The sequence below is a fragment of the Cyprinus carpio genome, unplaced genomic scaffold (assembly GCF_018340385.1).
Source record: "Cyprinus carpio isolate SPL01 unplaced genomic scaffold, ASM1834038v1 S000006643, whole genome shotgun sequence".
NCBI classification, from domain to species: Eukaryota; Metazoa; Chordata; class Actinopteri; order Cypriniformes; family Cyprinidae; genus Cyprinus; species Cyprinus carpio.
The window spans coordinates 324,132-343,064 of record NW_024879270.1 but is presented as its reverse complement, the minus strand read 5'-3'; the positions used below and the strand labels follow the sequence as shown (position 1 = coordinate 343,064).

At 36.8% G+C, this 18,933-nt stretch overlaps 1 protein-coding gene across 1 annotated transcript; it reads left to right on the top strand.

The window, feature by feature from the left end:
- The first annotated feature begins 9,625 nt into the window (after nucleotides 1-9,625).
- Nucleotides 9,626-17,557, top strand: LOC109065096 (gastrula zinc finger protein XlCGF8.2DB-like). The gene is made up of 2 exons (XM_019082107.2): nucleotides 9,626-9,970; nucleotides 14,348-17,557. Exons 1-2 carry the CDS (start codon nucleotides 9,886-9,888, stop codon nucleotides 15,310-15,312), a joined length of 1,050 nt encoding a protein of 349 aa, XP_018937652.1. The 5' UTR covers nucleotides 9,626-9,885; the 3' UTR covers nucleotides 15,313-17,557.
- The last annotated feature ends 1,376 nt before the right edge of the window (nucleotides 17,558-18,933 follow it).

The window sequence follows — 18,933 nt, the reverse complement described above, 5'->3', positions numbered from 1 at the left end:
ATGGAAATGTCCATATTGTCACAAAGGAAGAACAGGCTGCTTTCTGTGCCTCTCACATGTGCATACCTGATGAAGTTGTAGTGCACAAACGTATAATTCAAAGGAGGTCTGGTGTATACTAGCAGAGACTACACCCAGTCTCACAGACGAGATGAACGCTATGTGAAACTATCCGATGGAACATGTGGGATAATCCATAAAACTGTTTATTTCTCTGACGAGGATGATCACATAGTATTGTTAATAACAACATTTGAGGTAGCTTTAGCATTTCCACTACCACAACCTTGTGGTTTTGTTCCACACATTTCCATTGTGCAAAGCTTGGAGTCATCCAAGACAGAAATAGTTCCTGTTAGTTGCCTTCAGGGTAAATGCATAGGCATCAAAGTGCAAGACAAACTAAACATTTGCAGTTTTCCAAATGTGTATGAAAGAGATTAGAACAAATCCTTGCCTTGCCTGTGTGTGTGTGTGTGTGTGTGTGTGTGTGTGTGTGTGTGTGTTGACTGATATTAAGTCAAGTTGTCAAGTTATGTTAGCTAAAGATGTTTTGCCAATTTCAATCTATAATTTTAGTAAAATGGAGTATATACAGAAAGAAACATAAAAGGCAGGTAAATGTACTTTTGCTTTTTGTTTTCATTCTTTTTCTATAATATTTTGGATTTCATAAAATATTACACTTGACTAGGTCCTTTTTGTCTGTACTTAATTTAAAAGAAACCTGATGTAAGTGTTTTGAAACTTATTTTGCCTAAATATGAACTTAACACAAAAACAAGCAGCCTCTTTGAGTGAATTGCCCTTATTCTCTCTCTCATGTAGTAAAAAGGCAAAAGGGCAGAGGAGACTGAAACATAAATTGAGTAAAGAAAAATCACTGTAAACAAGAAAATATTATAAAACAGAATACTTACCTGATACAACAGACAAACAAACAGTCCCTTTGAGTGAATTGCCCTTGATTTTCTCTATAAAACAAATATAAATCACCATGTGCTCTCATTTCCACATTGAGACAAAAATATAACTCAAAAAAGGAGAAAATTACAAAAATAATAAAAAAATAACATTATACAGAGCTGCTGCTAGCCAAATGGGTGCCCTAAGCAGAAATTTATTATTGTGCCCCTACCTCAAATATTATGGAAGTAAAAAAAACTACTATGGGGTCAAAACAGAACTTTAATAAAATATAAAAGTAAATAAAAAATAAACTAATTAAATTGTATTATTTATAAATTACAATTGTATCTCTAGGCAGTTGGCCTACCTATGGCTATGATTTTATTAGTACAGTTGTCCGATTGATTTTATAGTCTCAAGCATTCAGAAATCACACAAAAGAAAATTAAGCAGCTTTACTTCAATAAAACCATGGTTAATTTTTCTAAGGGTTGTAATGTGTCCACATATTTTTGTTGAAATAAAAATAGAGGCTATAGCATTTCTATTGAAAAGGCCAAAAATGAAAGATTATCTGGCTATTTGAATTAAATGTTTGGTTAATATTAAGGATTTGATCGACCTGTAAGTTTAAAAAAAGCAATTACCAGGGCTTCTGCGCCTTTTGCAGGAATTTGTAATGTAATGTAGGCCTACATACATTGTTTATTTTGTATTACATATGTATTTTAATAGTGGTATTCAATAAAACCTTGTGATTGTTATTAATTCCAATCATTTTTGCCTCATTGTTTTTATATAATGCATTTTAAGTCATGAAACTAGAATATTAAGGCAGATGCGTTGTTGGTGAAATTATTACTGACATTAGGGTGATTCTCGCGAAATTAGACTTATGAGGTGTCATGAAACATTTTGATGATAAAAGTAAATGCTATCAAAATAAGAAGGATACAGTTATAAACATCTCTTCATCTACTATTTTGCACATGATTTCATCATAAATACCATAAATACCAACTTTTTTTTTTTCAAATTTAAGGGAAAATTTCTTATTACCGCAACGTGTTCATGACTGGATTTGGGTTCCTTGAGGTGGAATTTTTTATAATTAAAAAATATAAAAAATAAAAAGCTTCAGTGCATGTTATACTATAAACATTTACAGTAAATAAACATGTGGTATTTGGTGGTCATTGGTAAATGTAGTAAAAATAATAAGGAATATAACTGTGTCCAAGACCAATTTTCTCATCCTCCGCAACAATTTTCAATCATTGTTTAAGTCCTCAAGGAGCTAACATTTTCAAGGAGTTTTGTTGGAAGGGACATAATTGACTGTGACACTCAAGATGGCTACCAGGTAAGCAGTTCTTATTTTTTTTCTGCAGATAAAAGTTACAATTTTGTTTGTCATAGTACCTACACAACTTTTTAGTTCTCATTACCGAAACATGAGTTTGTGAAGTTTAAAAAAATGTTGCCGTTTTAATTTTTTGATAACTATATATCCCATTATTTTAATTTTTTAAAAAGAGAGGGAAAGTTTAGCTAACCTCATTTAGCTTCCACAGTAAGCAAAAATGTTAAGGTCGCTCATCCTCCGCAATACCATTATCATTCACCGCAACAATTGAAAGCCTGTTGCGGTGGAGATACTCAATGTTTCGGTAATGAGGAGAAACAGACTTATGAAGGAGGAACGTGCACTATAACTCTTGCTAATTTCAATATAACTTGATATTTGCCTTAAACACTTCTTGAACAGATTGCGTAAACAAAATAGCCATTACAACCCCCCCAGAAGGGGTCACTAATTTTTCATTTTTATGAAGTGCTTCCACAAAAAGCAGTATGAATGCAGTATAGGCCACCTACTATAAATGTAATATTATTTAATTTTTTTACTGTGAAACAATGTATTTCTATGTCTTTTTTAAGAAATGTTACATTCAATCAAAATGGATATTGTATATTTTGTTACAGGCAAGCATCAGTTGAAAGAAAAGGGCATCAGCGAAAGACAGGCTGGCAAAGCATAGGGAAAAAATATACAGTAATCCAGTGTTACTTGAGGAGTACAGAAGAAAGGAGAGAGAAAGGTCAGGGGACAGGGTGATAATAGGGACATGTGTGTGTGCGTGCTTACACTCACACACGCATACACAAACACACACACACACACCTACCATTCCTAAATGAAAAATTGTGTGCAATTTTGATCATAGTCCAAAGTTTGTATTTATGTCAGTGCTTACTGCATTTCACCTTTCATTAATTCTTTTTCAGGTATCGGAAACGTAAAGAAAATGGTAAAATAGACAGCATGAGAGAAAAAAAAATTTGGAAGAAAAATTCGGCAAAATATTACAGAAAAAAAAAGCAAGAGCAAGCACTTCTAGATCTAACCCAAACATCTTCATTAAGTGAGACAGAAAATTCCTTTGGAAATGAAGAAAATAACAGACAGGAACAAGACACAAATAATGATCTGAACAGAACACCAGCAGAAGAAAGTTTAGATCTGACAGGGCCAATTGAGGCATCCACCCAGAGAACACGGCCAGTCATTAAAAAAAGAGAGCGGGCATCAAGGACTCTGGCCAAATTAAAAGCAAAACTAAGGTATGTTGAAGAGAAACTTGGGGCAAAGACAACACAACTGCTGACAGTAAACAGAAAAATTAGAAGGCTGGTGGCTAATAGAACAAAAAGTACAATGCTAGCAGCAAATATTTCACAGAGGGTCAGTATCAGAGAGGCTAAAAAGGGACTGACGATCAATAGCAGGTGGAAACAACTTGGCAAGGTTGTGAGCATGTCCCTACATCGGGATGATGTCTCAACTATCATAAATGGCAAGTCTGTAGAGATTCGTCGCAAGGGACAAATTTATAGAAAAAGAGCACTCACAGACACCTTGGCAAAACTCCATCAACGCTTCCTTGTTGAACATCCTGAGCAAACAGTGTCCAAAGCTCAGTTCTTTAGATTGAGGCCATTTTGGATTATTAGGCCTAAAGTTAAAGACAGAGAGACGTGTGCATGTAAAATGCACGAGAACATTGGGTTTAAATTAAAAAGGATGCAACAACTGGGTATCATTGAAACATCAAGCCCAGAGGATCTTGTGCAGTCCAGTGTGTGTGTCACTGGCAACATGTCCTGCATGTACGGCAGATGTCAAAAATGCATTGAAAAGACATTTCCCACATCCTTAGATCCTCTCACTCAGGGGAACACTTTCATCTGGCAGGAGTGGATGACAAGGTCTGTCACTGTAACAAAGACCATCAAGGATGGATCTACAGAGGAAAGGCAGACAAAGAAAACGGTCCTCGAAAAGCGTACCTCATCCATTGAGCGGTTGCTGGCCCTAACAACAGAACACCTTCCAGGTTTTGCCATTCACATGTTTAATGTCAAGAACCAATATTTGTCATTGAAAGCAATGAAAGATACCCTGACAGATGATGCTGTTGCTGTGCATGTGGATTACAGCAAAAATTACAGCTGCAAATATGCTAAAGAAATCAAGGACATCCATTTTGGAACTGGGAATGATCAGGTAACCCTCCACACCAGTAGGGGCAGAGTGGAAGCCTTTGCATCCCTCTCATCATCTCTACAGCACGATGCAGTGGCAACCTGGGCTCATCTTGACCCAGTGCTGAGATACATACGAGGAAAGTATCCTGAAGTCCACAACCTACATTTCATTTCAGATGGCCCAACTTCCCAGTATAGAAACAAAACATCTTTCTATCTAGCCTCCACTGTGCCCTTTATGCACGGATTTGAATGGTTGACCTGGAACTATACTGAGGCATCACATGGCAAAGGTGCACCAGATGGAGTTGGTGGGGCCTTGAAGAATCTTGCGGACAGAATTGTTTCTTATCGGACCAGTATTCCTGATGCAGACTCTCTGTATGAGCAGCTGAAGAACAATTCATCAGTGACTCTGTACAAAGTATCAGAGGAGAAAATAAGTGAGTCAACATTTATGTTAATTATATGATTAAATATGAAGAAATGTAGTTAAATAAGTAAATGTAGTTAAGTAGTATGTAGTTACAGAAGTTAAATAAATAAGTTAAATTCTCCATGTAATTAACATGGAAAGCAGACCACACCAGTAAATAAATAAAATAATGTCTTTAACTGAGTCAATGTGTCTTTTTGAATTCCACCCTAACAGCTGACATCCACAAAACCAGGAGTCATAAACACACGGGAGGTGTCATGCTTTTGTGGAAAAAATTGCCAGTGCTTTTCTACAAATTGCCACATGTTCTCTGAGGGAAGAGATGAGGACCCTGACAGAACAGAGGCCACCATAGAGGTTGGACAGTGGGTCCTGGTTGAATACGATGGTGACTTGTTCCCTGGTACAGTCACACAGGTGAATTTAATTTCAAGATTTCTGTTAATGTGTGAATATTTCTCAGTTACATTACAATATAGTACATGCTGTCCAGCCAAAATGTGTAGAGACTATATAAATGTTTCTTAAAACAGATTGCTGAAGGGCAGTATGAAGTCGACACCATGAATTGTGCAGGGGAGAACCGCTTCTATGTACCAAGCATCAGATTTCCAGGAGAAAGGATCTGGTGCTATGGTCAGGACATACGGGACATAATCCCAGAACCACTTCCTGTCACCTCCTCTGCTAGACATTTCTGCATTTTACCTGACATATGGGCAAAACACAAGAAACGCTCATGAATGAGTTACAGTTGAGATTGGTACAAAGCAGTCGTTCCAGTTGTTTGTTTTAGTTGTTTGACCAACTCATAAATCGAGTTGCTGCTATTCAAGTTCTTCATATTAAATTATTCTCAGAAAAAGGTTGTGTGGTTCAATGTCAGGACCAAAGTGTTTTAGCTAAACTAAAATATTTTTACAAGAGCACATGATGCTGTTACATTTAAATGTTTCTCAGGACCACATGATGATATGTTACATTGAAAAAGTTCTCATCACATGGTTGTATGTTTAACTAGAATGATAAAATGTATACTAATGGTTGTATAATTGTTAGTACTACAGTGTAGGCTACATGACATGATTCTTAAGAAGAGCATAAGATTGTAACTTGTTAACACAAGGCATGGTACTGTGATGATTACGATAAATGAGAAAATGAAACACTGTTTATGAAATAAATGTTCTTTTAAAAATTGCATGCGTTTTAAATATGTAAAATAGGGTTAGGCATCAAACCCCTTTGTCAACAGTGAATGTGTGAGCTAAATCTCATTTCCGAAACATTGATCCTCATTACCGAAACGGCATTTTCATTACCACAACATGTATATTTTTTACAAATTAAGCAATAATTAGATAATCATATTTTGTTTTAAAATGTATATACATATTATACAACACTACTTATTTAAGGTCTGCTACATGACAAATGTGTATGGTAACAATTAAATAAAATAAATTGTAAATCATCATGTATGTTTCGGTAATGAGAGAAAATAAGGAAATTACAAAAAAATAATAAATATGAAAAAGTAATCTCTCCAGAGTTTTACATAGCTTTGAGCACGAGTAATAAGGGTCTACTTTAACATTAGCCAAAAATAATTTTTTTTAACCATATATTTAATGTAATGTCATGTTGCGGTAATGATAATTTTTTTGTGGACTTCATTTAAATGATGAAGACATGATGTCAGCAAACAGCAGCATTATAAAGTAAATTAAATGTAAATAAAGTACATAAAAAATCATTTTATCTTACAGCTCCAAACTCTGTCCTAGAGGGCCGGTGTCCTGCAGAGTTTAGCTCCAACCCTAATTAAACACACTTGAACCAGCTAATCAAGCTCTTACTAGACACACTAGAACTTACAGATAGGTGTATTTAAGCCAGTTGGAGCCAAACTCTGCAGGGCATTGGCCCTCCAGGATCTAGTTTGGAGACCCCTGTCCTACAGAGTTTTTACTTTGCACATGCTTTTTGATCAGTACAAATAATAATGTAAAATTATTTTCTTAGAACAGGAGATATGCTGTCTCTCGCATCACATACATTATCAGTAGTTAAGTATGTGGTCTTGAAGAGGATCCTTTTTTTTCTCTCATTTGGACTCGGTGTTGACTTGGACTCTCAACTTTTGGACTTGGATTTGACTTGGACTCGAATCTCTTTGGTGTCGGTCTTGACTCGGTCTCGACTAGTCCTGGTCTTGGACTTGACAAACCTGGACTTGACTACAGCTCTACGCATGGGGGTAAAAAAGCTTACGATGTTTTAGAGACAGTACTACATTAAACTACTATATGACGCCCCAGTCCCGCAAAGTTTATTTCTAACCTGCTTCATCACACCTGCATGTGTAGTTTCAAGTATTCATAGAGCTGATTATCTGCTTCTGGTGTGTTTGATTAGGGTCATATTTGTAGTGTTGATTAGTGGGTCCCAAGACCAGGAGCAGGATGACAGGCACAAGTAAAGGACACCATAGTCAAAGATTCTGTGTCTTCCGTGTATGCAATCTGGAACCAACAAAGTAATACAAGTACAAACACACACTCCGGTCCAACCACAAAGTTACGCCAGTGTAAGGGAAAATGAAAAGACAATGGAATGTTATGTTTATACATGACCTATATGAATGATTTTTTTTTTTTTTTGGGGGGGGGGGGGTCTACTAACTAAACAATACATAACAGTATAATTTCACAAACTACAAGGCACCACCCCCCTGCACTGAGGCAACCCAACAACTTGCTGACGACCTAAATTAGTTTTATTGTAGATTTGAAGTCGTTTGAAAAACTGGTTCTGGCTTATCTGAAGGACTCAAGCTCCTGAAGTTTGCAGACGTCACTACAGTCATCGGCCTCATCCAGGACGGTGACGAGTCTGCTTACAGACAAGAGGCTGAGCAGCTGGCTGTCTGGTGCAGTCTTAACAACCTGGAGCTGAACACTCTCAAAACATTGAAGATGATCGTGGACTTCAGGAGAAACCCCCCTGCACTCCCCCCACTCACCATCATGAACAGCACTGTGGCTGCAGTGGAGTCATTCAGGTTCCTGGGCACCACCATCTCTCAGGACCTGAAGTGGGACATTCACATTGACTCCATTGTTTAAAAGCCCCAACAAAGGTTGTACTTCCTTTGCCAGCTGAGGAAGTTTAACCTGCCACAGGAGCTGCTGAAACAGTTCTACTCAGCCGTCATTGAGTCTGTCCTGTGCATTTCAAGAACTGTCTGGTTTGGTTCAGCTACAAAATCAGACATCAGAAGACTACAGAGAACGGTTCGGACTGCTGAAAGGATTATTGGTGCTCCCCTGCCCACCCTTCAAGAACTGTGTACATCCAGAGTGAGGAAAAGGGTTCAGAAAAACACTCTGGATCCCTGACATCCAAGTTACCCCCTTTTTGAACTTGAGCCGCAAATACCAGGACAGTCAGGCACAAGAACAGTTTCTTCCCCCAGGCAATCTACCTCATGAACAGTTAAATGTTCCCCACTTATGCAATATAAATGTGCAATATCCTTATATTTATTTGTTACCGCTCCATCCTAGTACATCCCTACATCTCACTCTATTCTGTTCCATTATCATCTATAGCACAACTGTTCATACAATTTATTTATTATCCAATTTATTGTGCAATTTTTTTATTTTTTTTTTAATTTATATATTTTTTTGTCTCTGTGTACTGGAAGCTTATGTCACTAAAACAAATTCCTTGTATGCGCAAGCATAGTGGGCAATAAAGCTCTTTCTGATTATTTGTTGTTTGTGTTTATTTAATGTCATTATATTATAAATGAAATGTAATGTAAGAGTTAGTTTAGGGTATGTTTTGTGTTAAAGTAAAATAATATTATAATCAAAATATTTTTTTTATTTGGATTGTTGTTGGTTCATACTGGTGTCCAGTAGATACCACCATAAGTGGCTAAAGGTGTTCTATTGGTCCTTAATGGTATCCAATAAACAAAATGCCACCAATAGAAGAAAACAAATTACCAAGAAACCCACTAGGACCATTACAGTTTTCCAAGGAAACCACTTAATTTATTGGAGAAATAATGGTTCTTACTGGTGTCCAGTAGATACCACCAGAAGTCCTTAATGGTATCCAATAGACAATACATGCCACCAACAGAAGAAAGCAAATTACCAATAGAGACACACAGGGACCATTACAGTGTCAATTAAAACCAAGAGAATTACCATTATAACCATTTCAAACTTTGTAATGGTTTCAATTGTTTTTTTCTTTTTTTTCAGCAGGGGAAACACTAGAACATGTGTTATTAATGCATTCCTTTCCTGATCATACCTAGAACAAATTAATAAGAAAACTCTACAACATGGAATGCAAAGAATTTACAATCTGAAATTTATTAAATACAAATCAAGGATCAGGTAAAATCATACATTTTAAAATACATAAAATACATTTTTAAAATACATAAAAAATGGTGATTTTAAGAACAGAATATAGATTTTAAAATGCACACCTAGACTGAAATCACTCCAGCACAGGAGGTGGAAATATGCACCTAAAAGCCGGTATGCAACTCGCCAATAAACCCGAAGAAGAAGAAGAAGAAGAATTACTTTTTTTTTTCCTAATATAGCTTGCAAACGGGACTTTTATTTTGGCAGAGTGACGTCATACGGCCGCGCCGCGCTCCTGTATCTGTTAAGATTCGGCTGAAGAAAGGTTTCAGGTTTAGTTTGGATTTTTTTTTTTCTTTTTTTTTTTTTTTTTTTTTTTTTTTTTTTCTAATCATACCATGTTATCAAGCTGACTGACTTCCTTACCACTGCACCGATTCCTTAACTAAGGAGCTGATTGAGACGCCCACAGAGATTTGGTTTGGATTTATTATTCTGTCTCTTAATTCGTCCCATCTTAAACATGAGTGTCCTAACGCAGAAAAACTCCCGGGGAAGCAGCTGAGATCCACGTGTCACAGTATTATAACGATGGCGTTAATTAAAGAGGAGAGTGAAGACATTAAGATTGAAGATGCAATCACAGCGAAACAAGAAGATGCTGAAGAACAAACAGGTTGGTTTTAATTCTCAAAGCTGAACTCATTCTTTTGATCCTCATTAAAATGTCGACCTCTACAGAAAATAATATTTTGGATTTATGAGATTTATCAATACTCGAAACCTTGATCAGCAATGTCCAGTGGCAACATAATGACATCATATAATGAAGAACAAGCAAACAGCCAAGCGAGCAAAATGACATGAAAGTTAATAAAATGATTCCTAATTATGTTTTCCATTTGTAGTATTTGTATACAGGCTTTGTATTTCTCAATGTCAGGAGTATTGTAATTAGCAATTTTATTTTAAAGCGAATTGGTTATACGTGACAGCATTAATTAAAGTTTCCATAAGTTCTTCCTTAAGACATAACTGTTTAAATGAACTGTGTATCATAAAAGCTCACCTTTCAAATTAACACACGACTCAGACGAACTGTACATAATGTGTATATGACTGCAATAAAATTGAGAGAATTATTCCTTTATGAATACATTTCTCAATGAGTAAAATTGACCATTATGCAACATTAAAAAAAATTCTAAATAATGTACTTTTTTTTTGAATTTTTAAAAAATAATAATAAATATTCTTGGTTCATATGGTGCACTTGTAAGAAAATAGCAACGGCTGAGACAATCTAATCCAGTTTATGTGAAATAATGCTTTTAAAACACTGATAACTATGACAGTGCGAAGACACACCCCTCATGACATCAGTCCTGCCTTTTGTTCAAGCAGGGCATGTTCTGTGACTGATCTCACCAATGTTACGAGGTCCCCATTCCGGGATCAGTCCCAGGACATGTTTGCATTCACACTGAAGGCACTCGAGCATTTTCTGGGATCAACGCTCTGTGTGAAAGGGGTTTAAAATATGAACATATTAAAATATAGGCTAAATATACAAAAGCAAATAAAAGGAAGAAGGAAAATATATATATATATATATATATATATATATATATATATATATATATATATATATATATATATATATATATATATATACATATATATATATATGCAAACATAAATGGTGTTAGAATTGTAAATTATTGTAAATCAGGAAGGTCAGAATCAGCATTTTTTTTTTTTGTTTATCATGTTTTCATAATTGTTGGAAGGCAAAATCACAAGTCAAACAAATGATTTGATTCTGTCACCAAGCATGAAAAACACATGATTTGGCCAGTTGGTGCTGCCACTGAGAAGGCAGTCACTGCTGTAATTTTAACAGTAGTTATTACAAGCACATTGTTTTTGACCAACATCAATGTCATGATATTCAAATGATGTGGATTTGAAAACACATAGTTCATAAGTAAATAACTCGTAGCTGGCAAGTATTCAGTGATTTGTTTGATGTCCATGAGTGTTATATCGATGTTTTTATTCCTGTTATTCCAGCTGACAGCCAGCCTAAGTTTTTGATGGCTGTGATAACGTATGTAAGGGGGGGAACTATGATTGATACTTGGGTAATTATAAGATGTGCTTAAATGGTTACTCCACCCCAAAATGAAAATTTTGTCATTAATCACTTACCCCCATGTCATTCCAAACCCGTAAAAGCTTTGTTCGTGTTCGGAGCACAATTTAAGATATTTTAGATGAAAACCGGGAGGCTTTTGACTGTCCCATAGACTGCCAAATAAATAAAAGTGTCAAGATCCAGGAGAGTATGAAAAGCATCGTCAGAATACTCCATCTGCCATCAGTGATTCAACCGTAATGTTATGAAGTGACGAGAATACTTTTTGTACGCAAATAAATAAAAAAACACGACTTTATTCAACAATTCCTCTGTGTCTCTCCACATTAGCATAGCGCCATTTTGTAGAACATCTGCTGAACGCAAGCAGCGTACGCTCTTCTGTGTCAGGCGCACCACAAGGATATGTTTTCTATGTGTATTTACGCTTCAGCGCAGGACTATTCTGACGATGCTTTTCATACTCTCCTGGACCTTGACACTGTTATTTATTTGGCAGTCTATGGGACAGTCACAGGCCTCCCGGTTTTCATCAAAATATCTTAAATTGTGCTCCGAACATGAACGAAGCTTTTACGGGTTTGGAACGGCATGGGGTTAAATGATTAATGACAATTTTCATTTTGGGGTGGAGTATCCCTTTAAGACGTTCAAAACGCTTTTTGTGTAGTTCTTTAAACTTATTTTATGGAATAAAGTTTTTTTTTTTTTTTGGCTTGAATAAATTACATGTTACTCCGGAACTGATGCTTGTCAAAAATGTTACTTCCAGCTGTCGCAAATTTATTGCCTTTTGAAAATCAAGTGAATTCTTTACCAGGCAAGGAGTGGTTTTGATTGTACTTATAATAAACATATTTTATTTAAACCCATTAAAAGGCAGATCATGTTGTAAATAGTAGTGAAAAATTAACCGTTGTTCCATTATTGTCTTTTTTTTTTTTTTTTTTTTTTTTTTTTTAACTTACATATTCATTGATTCAAGTAATAAATAATTCATATGTCAAAAACACCATTGTAGTAAGTAAATAAAACATTTTGCCTGCGGACACAGCTTTGTAGAATTACTGCATGTTGTCTACATTTCCTTGTCATTTAAAGGGCTTTGGCGAGAAAATTAAAAATGTTGCTCCCGCTTCGTTCACTCCCAAGTTTTTGTGTTGCAGTCTTTTCTCCTCCAACCTTTGAAATGAGTGAGAAACTGTAAAGGCTTCTCACCCAGTTAGGGCACTGAGGATTTAACATCGACTCAAGTCAGGGGTGTAAATCAGATCAGCTGTTTGTTTGTTTTGATGGCTCAGCAAACAGTGAATGTAGGGGTGGCAAAATTAATCGTTTCTTCGATACATTGCAATGCAGACGCGGACGATTCGGTATCGGTTCAATAATACACCATAACCGATTATAACGTACTGACACTTTTCTGACATCATTTGTCGCATACATACTTTGAAGAGCTGCTGTGCAGAATGATCAGTGTATGACATCAAGTAACGCGAGAGCAATAAGAGAGCAGGATCCTTATGGTTTCGCAGTTGATGTCATACACTCATCCTGCGCAGTGCTGCTTCAAATCAAACGAGAGTAATGCAGAGGGAAGCGAGCGCGAGTAATTAATAATGTTCAAATTATTTTAAAAGCTGACATCTGGCCACATTTCGACTTTTATGAACAACCTGGTAAAGCACGAACTGGAGAAAACACACGCTGTGTGTAAATCATGTCACGCACGAAGCCTCGTGAAGCACTGCGGCTTTCCTCTGACTGGTTCAGGAAAAGATTCAATGTCAATCTGGTGCTTGACAAAAAAATATATCAGCCAAAAGCCTGTGAAAGACGCTCCGTAGAACGAGGCATATACCACATATTCCACAGATCGATTCAAATTACGTAAACAAATAAAAGCCTAACTGTGTGTGTGTGTGTGTGTGTGTGTTGAATTGCCTCTGATAAATTAATTTACCCATTAAACTGTGCAATTTAATACCAGAACAAATATCAGTATGATGTAATAGAAGAATAATGTACACATATGAGTTGCATATGACAAATATTGAATTTTTCTGAAATCATTTGTATTCATATATCTGACTGCTTGTATTTATTGACAAAATTGTATAAATGTGAAGTAAAATTAAAAATTGAGGATGCAGTGCATCGTCAATGCGTTGTGATACATCGTGATATCGAATTGAACTGATTCAATGACATGATAAACGTAACCAAACCGAACGGTGAGACCAGTGTAGGTTCACACCCCTAAATGAATGTCATATTTGTTGAGAATCCTATTTTGTTTTGCCCCTAAGGCATATGGGTTATCTTCACCACTTGGTATTCAAGCGCACACTACTAGAGGTGTTGCTGCTTCTCAGCCGTTATCTGAAGGTGCGTCTTTGGATGATATTTGTGTGGCGGCAGGCTGGCCCTCTCTGCACACTTTTATCAGAGTTCCCAGGTTTGTCTGTCTGAACGGGTGTGTACTATATTGTTCCCATAGCACCAGCTATTGACGCAACACCAACTGAACCTATGTGAAGGAATATCACATATGTAACCTTAACCTGAATAGTGAATGAGATGCAGTGTAGCTTGCCAGTGATGGCCCAAACTTATCCTTTTAAAGCATTGGAGTATATGTATTAAAGTAATGCAGTTTAGGTGATATTGGTGCCATTAGCCAATGAATTGCATGATTCTATTCAGGCTTCAGACAATTGGTCAAGCTGGTGCAGTTCCCATATTGTCATTTACTCTCGCAGCATCTCAAAGTGCAAAGATGTTTTTGGGAAGTGTGCTAAATGCTTGTTTGTGTTGATGCTTTACGTGTCCAAATGTTTTTATGACTGTTATTTTGTGGCATTAAGCTGGAGTTAACTTCTTTTTCCCCCTCAGACCTGATTGCACTGAAAGAGGAGACTCAAGAACTGGATGAAACGGAAGAGAAAGATCACTGTGAGAAACATCATGATTTTGTAACTGAAAAGCATAATCGCTCGCAGACTAAAAAAAAGGTTTCCTTACAAAAAAGAGCTCAAAAGACAGGATCTAGAAGTCGTTTCACCTGCAAACAATGTGCAAAAAGTTTCAGTCAACATGAACATCTTAAAATCCACATGAGAATTCACACTGGAGAGAAGCCCTTCACCTGCCAACAGTGCGGAAAGAGTTTTGACCAAAAACGAGCCTTTACAGTCCACATGAAAATTCACACTGATAGCACATTCACCTGCCAACAGTGTGGAAAATGTTACAGCAGAAAAGAAAACCTTAGGTACCACATGAGAGTTCACACGGGAGAGAAGCCTTTCATCTGCAAACACTGCGGAAAAGGTTTCACTCGAAGAGGAAGCCTTGAAAGCCACGTGAGAATTCATACTGGAGTGAAGCCTTACACATGCTCTCAGTGTGGAAGGAGTTTTACACACAGACCAACTCTTAACGCCCACAAGAGAATTCACACTGGAGAGAAGCCTTACACGTGTTCTCAGTGTGGAAGGAGTTTCGATCAACTTGGGAACCTTAATGTCCACATGAGAATTCACACTGGAGAGAACCCTTTTTCCTGCCCGCAGTGTGAAAAAAGTTTCAGTCGAAAAGGAAACCTTGAAGTCCACATGAGGATTCACACTGGAGAGAGCCCTTACACCTGCCAACTGTGTGGAATAAGTTTCACTCAAAAAGGAAACCTTAACATTCACATGAGACTACACACTGGAGAAAAGCCGTTCACGTGCCAACTGTGTACAAAGAGTTTCACATATCGGAGAGACCTGAAACGGCATTTGCAAATCCATTCTGGGAAGAAATCGCAGCGGCGCCCAGTGTGGCAAGAGGTTTACAAAATAGAGCAATTTTAAAAATCATATGCGCATTGACTGTGGAGGAAGAAGAATGTGATTTTGCTCAGTGTAATAATTTCATTTGCCATCACACAGATACACCTGAAAAAATGCAGATGGGCCAATATCACCATAGAGTGCCTTTCAACCCTCACAATACTCAAAAAGTTTGGTTTTAATTTCCCATTCGCTTTGTCATGTCATTAAAAGAAGACGCTCAAGTACTATAGAAACATATTAGCTGAGCTCCCACACATTTTTTTTAGATAAATATGGGCCATTATTTGAAGTATAAATCATAAGATATGTCCACCCTGTCATGGACACACATATTACTGTTAAATATGTTTTAATTGCAAAATTAAGATGCAAATTATATACATTATAGGTATGATGTCCCTTCCCTAAATAGGGTTATTTGTTTGCCTTCAAATTATAAACACATAAAAGATTTTATGTAAACCATGTGCTTTTAAAGAAACACAATTCGCACATTTATTTTTTCTTATTTGGAGAAAACGGATATTTGGATGCAGTTTTTTTGTTTGCATGTTATTGCCCCCACACCTAGCTATTGAACACTGGATTATATAGATATGATTGAATTATTTAAAATATTATTTTAAAATATCAGGATGACAGGGTGGACACAAAGCATGACCAAAAAAATGACAATGAAACATTTATTTAACTTAAAATAATAAAATTATATTCTTCGTCAAAATGGTTATACCCCCCCCCCATTCATTTTAGTTTAATTTATATCAATTCAGTACATCTTAACTAAAAACTTCACGTAAACACCACATTATGAACAGAGTGAAACACACTTCTGAAAAGAAATATAGATATACATTCACAAACAATAACAATGGCAACTCCACTGTTGTCTTGGCTTTAGCCCAAAAAACAAATACAACCAGCTTAAGCATACTTACCCTTCATTAAATTTGAGTGTTATGCTGCATCCTCTTCCCCGTCAAACCCAATGTCCACTCCATTCACGGATATGTTGGACTAAGGTCGATGACTGAGTATGTCATGCATAGCTTCAAAATATGGGAAAGATGAAGGATTAGAACCAGGGTTCCCACGAGTCCTTGAAATCCTTGAAAGTTTGTGAATCTGTAAATGTTTTTCAAGGCCCTGGAATGTTTTTGAAAATGAACATACATGGATACAGGTCCTTGAAAGTGCTTGAATTTATTTTGTGCAAGAAGATTTCTGGAAAAGAATCCATATTATTCCCTCCGGTCCGCTACTGTTATTTTGCCAACACCTCGTAGCCTATGCATACTAACTTGCTTGATTTCCGTTAGTTACGTGCATTTACGCATTATGTTAAGTGTTTCCTGTGTGAGGTACTTTGTGCTGTATGTTGCCTTGACGTTCACGTGTGCTTGAAACTACTGCAAAGGTACCTCAACGTTTCACTGACACCATGAAATTAATGTTGAATTGCTTTTCTTGTTAAGATGCAAACCCATGAGGCAAGAAAAACTTATTCATATATCTTAAAACTTCTGGTTACATATGCCTAAGCTCTTTTCACAGAGAATGTTAATTTTGTAAAGTCAGAAAGAAATTGTGTAGTGCAATTGAGCAATTTTGGCAAGAATGATTCTTATTTATTACATTCAGCGTAAATGACGAATGATAATGAATAATGTATTGACAGTAACAAGGTCACACGTTGAAGCTCACGCAGCCGGTGTGTGTGTGTGAGAGAGAGAGAATCTCATGGAGAAATCAAAACAAATGAGCACAACTGCACAGACAACTGAAAGAACAAACATACTGTGGTAAAAATCAAGTTTTTATATTTATACCATATGATGTAGCCTAGTTAAGCAACATGAGACGACCAAGAGAGCGCTGATTCCTGAATATCAGCACAAGTGCAGATTTGACATTGATTTTATTCATTCAACAGTAATAATCATCCACTAATCTCCGAGCAGCACACAGCGGTGTTTTGTTACTGAATGATTCAGTGCTTTTGAATCAGTCATTTGAGTCAATGATTCAGTGATCCATTCAAAAAAGTCAGCATTTGCTTGATTGTTAAATGAATCAGCCATCAGAATGTATTGCTTGAATTAATGATTTACATGTTCACTAATTAACACAGTCACTTGACGCCACCTACTGGTGGTTTATTCTTATATTTTAACAGAAAGTTGAGTTGAAGGAAAAAGTGTGGAAGAAAAAGATGCACAACCAACCGAGAGAACCGCAGCCTTATGAGGATTGTCAAGCACAATCGATTCAAGAATATGAGTGAACTTCACAAGGAATGGACTGAGACTGGGGTCAAGGCATCAAGAGCCACCACACACAGACGTGTCAAGGAATTTGGCTATAGTTGTCGTATTCCTGTTGTTAAGCCACTCCTGAACCACAGACAACGTCAGAGGCATCTTACCTGGGCTAAGGAGAAGAAGAACTGGACTGCTGCCCAGTGGTCCAAAGTGTTCTTTTCAGATGAGAGCAAGTTTTGTATTTCATTTGGAAACCAAGGTCCTAGAGTCTGGAGGAAGGGTGGAGAAGCTCATAGCCCAAGTTGCTTGAAGACCAGTGTTAAGTTTCCACAGTCTGTGATGATTTGGTGTGGAATGTCATCTGCTGGTGTTGGTCCATTGGGTTTTTGAAAACCAAAGTCACTGCACCTGTTTACCAAGAAATTTTGGAGCACTTCATGCTTCCTTCTGCTGACCAGCTTTTTGAAGATGCTGATTTCAATTTCCAGCAGGATTTGGCACCTTCCCACACTGCCAAAAGCACCAAAAGTTGGTTAAATGAGCATGGTGTTGGTGTGCTTGACTGGCCAGCAAACTCACCAGATCTGAACCCCAGAGAGAATCTATGGGGTATTGTCAAGAGGAAAATGAGAAACGAGACCAAAAAATGCAGATGAGCTGAAGGCCACTGTCAAAGAAACCTGGGCTTCCATACTACCTCGGCAGTGCCACAAACTTATCACCTCCATGCCACACCGAATTGAGGCAGTAATTAAAGCAAAAGGAGCCCCTACCAAGTATTGAGTTCATGTACAGTAAATGAACATACTTTCTAGAAGGCCAACAATTCACTAAAAATGTTTTTTTTATTGTTCTTATGAAGTATTCTAATTTGTTGAGATTTGTTAAATGTGAGCCAAAATCATCACAATTAAAAGAACCAAAGACTTAAACTACTTCAGTCTGTGTGCATTGAATTTATTTAATACACAAGTTTCACAATTTGAGTTGAATTACTGAAATTAACTTTTCCACAACATTCTAATTTATTGAGATGCACCTGTATATGTCTTTGAATCATACAAAAGATTCATTCAAGAACGCTGATTCATCCAGTAATGAAACATGAGTCATTGAATCATTTATTCATAAATTACATGTGATTTTGTTTAGTTGTCTAATGTTTTTTCTTCAGAATCATGAGAGAACCACAACTTCCATTGGAGAAAAAAACAAACAAAACAAAATTTATCCAGAATCATGCAGTTCTATTTTGCACACAAACAGTGTGCGCTTTCTGCCGCCGCGTCTGCAAAGTGCATTTGCAGCTTTTGACCGCTGAGTGGTGCTTTAACCACAAGTTATCAAACAAATGCATCAAAGAGCATTTTTGCAAATA

Excerpts from the sequence above, each read along its gene's own strand:
- LOC109065096 (XM_019082107.2), top strand. The coding sequence starts at position 9,886 with ATGGCGTTAATTAAAGAGGAGAGTGAAGACATTAAGATTGAAGATGCA. Across the intron at positions 9,971-14,347 it reads AGATGCTGAAGAACAAACAG|ACCTGATTGCACTGAAAGAG; the intron begins GTTGGTTTTAAT and ends TTTCCCCCTCAG.